At 37.4% G+C, this 7,812-nt stretch overlaps 1 protein-coding gene across 1 annotated transcript in view; it reads left to right on the top strand.

The window, feature by feature from the left end:
* The first annotated feature begins 251 nt into the window (after positions 1–251).
* Positions 252–7,812, top strand: part of RNF138 (ring finger protein 138) — a 20,211-nt gene continuing 12,650 nt past the window's right edge. Inside the window, exons 1-2 of the mRNA XM_017874088.1 lie at positions 252–415; positions 2,230–2,345. Coding sequence (XP_017729577.1) covers positions 278–415; positions 2,230–2,345 — 254 coding nt within the window. The 5' untranslated portion in view covers positions 252–277. The remainder of the gene's footprint in view (positions 416–2,229; positions 2,346–7,812) is intronic.

The raw sequence follows: 7,812 nt of genomic DNA, 5'->3' as shown, positions 1-7,812 counted from the left end.
CATCATATACTGTGTTAGGAAGTTGTAAAGCAGACTTGAGTGTAATTTTTAAAATCTTCCCATCTAGTCCAGTTATCAGTCTTACTCTCTGATAACTACATATACAGTTCTTAAACTTCTGAGATTTATTGCATATGAGTAGCCTAACTTATTTAATTTGAATACATATTTATAATCACTTGTTTGTATTTATAGAGATGAAAAGAGTAATTTTTTTCTGTAATTAATGTGTCACAATGTTTGGTTTAGCTTCTGTAGAAAATGTTTCCTGACTGCAATGAGGGAAAGCGGAGCACATTGTCCCCTGTGTCGTGGAAATGTGACTAGAAGAGAGAGAGCGTGTCCTGAACGGGCCTTAGACCTTGAAAATATAATGCGGAAGTTTTCTGGTAGCTGCAGATGCTGTGCAAAACAGGTAGAGTAAATGTGACATATCTCTTCTTTGGAAGCCAAGTTTCTACTCTGAAATTCTTGTTTGAATTTTCTTGGTTGCTGCTTTTTTTGTTTTTTTTGAAAAGATGAAAGGTATTTAGACTGGGAATTGGATAGAAAAGGCCAAAAAAAGCTGTGGTCATAGATCTTACTAGATTATAAACTTACTGAGAAATGAGACTGAAAAAAAATCACTGAATTTCATAATATTTAGCATGGCATTTTTCTAAAAGTAGTTTCTCATTGATTACTTACTTAAAGTAACTAAATTAGCAAGCTGGCATTTAGCTCATTTAAACCCCATCCTGGTACAAATTCAACCCTTAAGTTTTTCTCATGGTAGCATCATTATTGCAGCTTTGCACATAGACATGTTACTAGTTTGGGCACATGGATTTATGTAGTTAAGGAACTCTCTAGCTGCTCACCTTACTTATGTATTTATGTATTTAAGAAATCACAAGCTCCGGGTATGGTGGCTTACGCCTATAATCCCAGCACTTTGGGAGGCCAAGGTGGGTAGATGACCTGAGGTCAGGAGTTCGAGACCACCCTGACCAACATGGTGAAACCCCATCTCTACTAAAAATACAAAAATCAGCTGGTGTGGTGGTGCATGCCTGCAATCCCAGCTACTTGGGAGGCTGAGGCAGAATTGTTTGAACCCAGGAGGTGGAGGTTGTGGTGAGCTGAGATTGTGCCATTGCACTCCACACTGGGCAACAAGAACAAAATTGTCAGAAAAAAAAAAAAAGAAATCACAAAATATTTGGTTAATTTTAAGGAACATGTAGGAAAATCAAGTGTTAACAAATAACCAGCATTAATTCTCTAATCTGGATTTTATTGTTCTATCATTTGGAGAAGGAATAAAATAGTGAGGGGTGGTTAGGCTTTGAGTATATCCATGTGTCTATAGATTTATCACCGACATTTTTTCTAATAGCTAATGAATTCAGAGCAAAACTGGTTGCTATTCCATGCATTCACACAAGTCAGATCTGCTTTTCCATCTTTTCGAAGGAAGTGTTTGACAGGGCAATGAATTGAAGCTAGAAAACACACTTGAGAGATTCTGGCTATTCCTCTCAGTGAGAAACTGAAAAATGTTCCAAGTATTCTTGGGAACTTAATTTTTTTTTCTTTTTTTGGAGACAAGGTCTCACTTTGTCACCCAGGCTGGAGTACAGTGGCACAGTCTTGGCTCACTGCAGCTTTGACTTCCCAGGCTTTAAGCAATCCTCCTGCCTCAGTCCCTCAGGTGGCTGAGATTACACCTGGCTAATTTATTTATTTTTTGTATAAACGGGGTTTTGCCATGTTGCTCAGGCTGGTCTCGATCCCCTGAACTCAAGCAGTCCACCGCCCCATCCTCCCAAAGGGCTGGGATTACAAGTGTGAGCCACTGCACCCAGCTAGGAACTTAATTTTTTAAAACTGCTTTCTAACTCTGCCAGGCTGCAGAAGTTTAATAAGACATGCCCAATAGCATCTGGCATCCTCTTAGTGCTTTTAATTTTTTTGTCTACTACTAGTAGTGTCTTTTCAAGTGTGAAGTTATTTGCTATTTTTTGCAGTGAATTTATGGACAGATGGACTCTTCTCCATCTCTTCATTTAATGAACAGAAATGTATTATCTATTTTTAACTCCTACTTCAGAATGAAATCATTTACTTTAAAAAAATACAACTCTTGTTTAAAAGGAGTATTTAGGTTTTTTTTTTTCCTCTTTTGACACTATCTCAAATCTTATGAGTTCTATTTTAAATTAAAAGTCACATTTTAATAATTTACAGATTAAATTCTATCGCATGAGACATCATTACAAATCTTGTAAGAAGTATCAGGATGAATATGGTGTTTCTTCTATCATTCCAAACTTTCAGATCTCTCAAGATTCAGTAGGGAACAGGTAAGCAATACTTATTCCTAAATACAGAATTTTCATAATTGAAATGGAAATTGTTTTGGGAACTATATGATAAGGTATTTGGGGGGATGTGTGTGTATGTACACGTGTGTTTTTAAAGTGAATTGCCAAGTATCAGAACTACAGCATTTGCCTTCAAAATCTGTTTGGCACACGTAAGATCTCATCTGGGAGATGAACTTCATGAACTTAAGTTTATGTTATTTAAAATCATTCTAAGAATTTTCATTTTTGAGTAAAAAATAAGTTAGAGATTCTTCTCTTACTGATTTTGCAACTGAAATGATTTGAAAACTATAGAAAATCTTTTCAGTAATGTATTTGCAAACTACAACCTATTTTTTCTTTGCTATCTAAGGGATAGACTTAGAGTTTGAAATTTTTATTCTAAAATGTCATGTAAAAGTGAAACCAGGTGCAATGCAGTTCTATTTGAGTCTCATTTCTTTTAAACAACTAGATTTGGATTGATTTGTATCTTATTTCAGATTTATGTACATTAAACATTTTTATGAAATGTATTTTACACAGAAAAATGGCCAAAATGCACTTGTGGTTTAAAAAAAAAATGATAAACATCCAGTTACCTATTAACCCAGGTCAAGAAATAGGACATTTGTCAGAACTTTAGAATCTCTATGTGAGCTCCTGCCCATTCGAACCGTATACTCCTAGATGCAACCACTATCCTCTTATTTGGATTATTCATTCCTTTGATTTTCTTTATGTATCATCACCCATGCATGTATCCCTATAACAGTGCATTGTTAATTTTGAAAACTTCAGTAGTAAGCACACACATAACTGTGTAAGGAAAGACAATATTGCCACCATTATAGAAAAGTTCCCAGGAGGCAGTATGTTAAGCAGTCTCTAAGATTTTATTTTAGTGGCTTTTCATTTTACCTATTGCTAATTTTTAGTAACTTAACCGCCCGTGAGCACTTCATGTTGATCATATTACATTGGGCGTCTTCTCTACTATGATATGATAGTTATCATATCATAACTATATGATATACCTTATCATATAGTTCCCAAAATCATTGAAATTTCTGGTAAAGATCTTTAGTGATTGGTAAAGATCTGTAGTAATTTTCTGATTGCCTAGTCTGAAAAAACTTTTAAGGTTCTCATTTTACTTGATTTGTCTGAAAAAACTTTTAAGGTTCTCATTTTACTTGATTTGTTAGTGTCAAGGAAATCTGGTTGAAATTTGTTGCTCTTGTAGTTTTTTTTAGTCCTTCTGGGTTTCTTCATTTCTATGTTTTTCTTATTGTTGTACTTCTACTTTATTGTAATTTCCTATCTGCTTTTTTACCCAATAGATTGTTCTTAAGTGAGGGGATGGTGTTTGTCTTGTTGAGCATATCCCCAGCTTTCAGTAAAGTTCTTAGTGTACATGACTGTAATCACTGCTTTTAATGGCCAAATTTTCTTGTCAGGAGACAGGCCTTCCTCCCCCTTACTTCTTAGATCCACTTGGTCATAGACACTTGATTCCTAATAGCAATATTCCTCATCTATACTTTTATTTTATCTTGTCACTTCCCTAGCTCAGGCCTTCATCATCTCTCACTCGAACTATGATAATAGTCTTTTAGTTGGTAGTTATCCTCTAATCTGTGTTGCATTCTATCGCCAAAGTAATATTAATGAAGTGTAAAAGACAAAATTCCGGCTGGGCGCAGTGGCTAACACCTGTAATCCCAGCACTTTGGGAGGCCACGGTAGGCAGATCACTTGAGGTCAGGTGTTCAAGACCAGCCTGGACAATATGGTGAAACCTTGTCTCTACTAAAAATACAAAAATTAGCCGGGCGTGGTGGCACGTGACTATATTCCCAGCTACTTGGGAGGCTTAGACAGGAGAATCACTTGAACCTAGGAAACGGAGGTTGCAGTAAGCCGAGAGCACACCACTGCACTCTAGGCTGGGCGACAGAGTCAGACTCCGTCTAAAACACGCACACACACACACACGACAAAATTCCTTGTTCCAAAGCCTTTCTGATCTGGCCCTTTCCTCTCTTTTTATAGCTCTTTCTTGGTTATCCATCGTTGCATCACATGCCTTAGCCATGTTGAATTATTTGTTCCGTATCTTTGCCATTCTTGAAAAACAATATGACTGTGGTTAAAAATGTAGGCTTGGACCCAGAGTGCTGGGTTCAAATTTCAGATGTCACTTACTAATTGTATTACATTGGCAAGAAACTGCCACAGTTGTCTCATCTCTTTGGGGAAAGGTATGAGAGGCGATGATGATATTAGGACCTCATTGGGTTGAAGTTAATAAATGAGTTAATACAGATAAAGAAACTTGAATGGTACTTTGCTTGAAAAATGTTATTTCTTCCTCATCATCATCATTATCACTCCCTCACCTCCACACTTTTACCAGTAATATCCCAACCTGCATTTTGCCAGCTGGTCGACTTTTTTCTTCTCCTTGAAGACTTAGACCAAGTATTAGCTACTCAGTAAGATTCTTCCTGAACTCTAGAATTTCTTCTTCTTGGTAGAACTGTTCTTTATGCTATTAGATATCTAAACTTTATTGTATTTATTTATTTATTTCAGCCTGTCTCCTCACCTAGAATGAGCTTTTTAGTCTTATTTATTTCTATATCCTATGCAGAGTTCTGATTGCAATGGAATAATTGAGTTTGCATATGGATTTTTAGTTAGTAAGAAAATTGGCAAAGGAAGGAAAAGTGTTTTTTTTTTTAATTTTTAAATGTATTTTGTTTGTTCTGTTTTGTTTTTAGACAGGGTCTTGCTCTGTCATCCAGGCTGGAATGCAATGGTGTGAACATGGCTCACTGTAGCCTCAACCTCCTGAGCTCAAGCAATCCTTCTGCCTCAGCCTCCCATGTAGCTAGGACCACAGGCGCATGCCACCACGTCCATCTAATTTTTGATTTTTTTGGGGGGCGGGGGGGTTTTGGTGTTAAACAAATTGAGATGGGGTTCTCAATTTGTTGCCCACGCTGGTCTCAAACTCCTGACCTCAGGCGATCCACCTGCCTTGACCTCTCAAAGTGCTGGGATTACAGGCATGAGCCACCATGCCCAGCCAGAAATATTTATTTTATTTTATTTTAATTTATTTGTAGACAGAGTTTTGCTCTTATTGCCCAGGCTGGAGTGCAATGACACGATCTCAGCTCACTGCAACATCTACCTCCCAGGTTCAAGTGATTCTCCTGCCTAAGCCTCCCGAGTAGCTGGGATTACAGGTGCCCACGACCACTCCCAACTAATTAATTTTTGTATTTTTTGTAGAGATGGGGTTTCACCATGTTGGCCAGGCTGGTCTCGAACTCCTGACCTCAGGTGATTGATCCACCTGTCTTGGCCTCCTAAAGTGTTGGGATTACAGGCATGAACCAGCGCGCCCAGCCAGAAATTTTTTGTTTTAATGGTAGGAAAAATAAGATATGATCCATGGTATACTCATGGTCTGAGCAGGAAACAGTGGGCTGTAATTATGCAATTTGAGGAGAATTTAGTAAAGGGACTATTTTTAAAGAATAGTATATTAGGTACACTATATAAGTAGGGTATAGGAAGCCACAAGGAATAATGGTGTGCTCTGGGTCTGCTGAAAGCAGGAGAGAGGAGAAAATAGATACCAGAACCTGAAGAAGACAGCTGAATAGAGCATGGCTATGGAAATTCTAAAAGTGGCATTATCTGAGTAGAAAAAAAAAATTGCAAAATAAATTCATAGATCATTTCACAAATTCATACTGTTTATTATACCTTCTGAAGTACAGGACACACTCCATGTGTTATTGAATATACAGGAATCAGTAAAACAGACATTATTTTTTCCGTATATCTAACTGTAAGCTATAACTTCCCGTTGAGCTATCTAAAATAATCTATGCCACTTTCATTCATACCATTCAGAGTAGTACTGTTTACTATAAATTAGTAAATATTGGAGGATGTTTTAGCAAAATTATTGCATTGGTGTGGGGTAGTTTCTCATAATAATTAGATAGCAGTGCTAATTTTACTAAGGCTATTCCTATTTTATAACAAAATTCTGCTTCTAACGTAAGGTTATATATTTTTGTTTTCTTTAACCACAGGAAGTGGGGAGGAGGAGGGAAGATGAATGTAATGATTAAGATACAGAAGACATTTCAATTTTATCTTCCTTGGAAATCATTTGGTCTGTTTTCAGATTGTTCCTACTAATCTTGACTCTGTAAACATTAATAACTGGGTATCAGTAGGCTCATACAGTTTATTTCAAATACAGCTCTTCACAAAAACTAAAAAAGGAAAATTGCCATCAGTCTTTTATTTTTCCTAATAAATTTCTCTCCAGATTGTTTAATATTTTAAGTGGCTAAATAACTGAAGAAATCTGGCATAGTATTAAAATGTTCTTTTTCTTGTTTATAGGTATTCTTCATATATTCTGGATAATTTTTGTTATGGCTGGGTGCAGTGGCTCACGCCTGTAATCCCAGCTTTGGAGGCTGAGGTGGGCAGATCACCTGAGGTCAGGAGTTCAAGACCAGCCTGGCCAACATGGTGAAACCTCGTCTCTACTAAAAATAAAAAAATTAGCCAGTCGTGGTGACACACAACTGTAGTCCCAACTACTCAGGAAGCTGAGGCAGGAGAACTGCTTAAACCCGGGAGGCAGAGGTTGCAGTGATCTGAGATCTGGCCACTGCATTCCAGCCTGGGAGATAGGGCAAGACTCTTTCTCAAAAAATGATAATGCTGGCGTGGTGGCTCACACCTGTAATCCCAGCACTTTGGGAGGCCAAGGTGGGTAGATCACTAGGTCAGAAGTTTGAGACTAGCCTGGCCAACATGGTGAAACCTTGTCTCTACTAAAAATACAAAAATTAGCTGGGCGTGGTGATGCGCACCTGTAATCCCAGCTACTCAGGAGGCTGAGGCAGGAGAATTGTTTGAACCTGGGAGGCCGAGGTTGCAGTGAGCTGGGATCGTGTCAGTATACTCCAGCCTGGGCAACAGAGCGAGGCTCTGTCTCAAAAAAAGAAAAAAAAAAATCTTTTGTTACATGCATTGCAGATATCTTTGTTTAGTCTTTGGCTGGTTTTGTATGGTGTCTTTTGACATAGAAAAGTATTTACATGTATTACACTCCCCAAGTGCTGGGATTACAGCACTTGTATTTATATGTATATGTATATTCTTTAATTTTCTTTTTATATCATGCTTGAGAAATTTTTTCTACATCAAGGTTATAAAAGATATTTTCTTCTTAAACTTTAAAAGCTGAGCTTTTCACATTTATTTGAGATGTATAATGTGAGGTAGGAAAAATTTTCCCTGTGATAAACCATTTGTTTTGGTACCATTCATTGAGGAGCCGGTTCTTTGTCTACTGATTTATAATGCCACTTCTGTTCTACACATCTCTGCATTCTAGTGTTTTTTCTGGCGGGGGGGT

Source organism: Rhinopithecus bieti, unplaced genomic scaffold, assembly GCF_001698545.2.
Source record: "Rhinopithecus bieti isolate Rb0 unplaced genomic scaffold, ASM169854v2 scaffold_5260, whole genome shotgun sequence".
Lineage (NCBI taxonomy): Eukaryota > Metazoa > Chordata > Mammalia > Primates > Cercopithecidae > Rhinopithecus > Rhinopithecus bieti.
The sequence above is the reverse complement of the archived record's forward strand: the minus strand, read 5'-3'. Positions and strand labels throughout refer to the sequence as shown.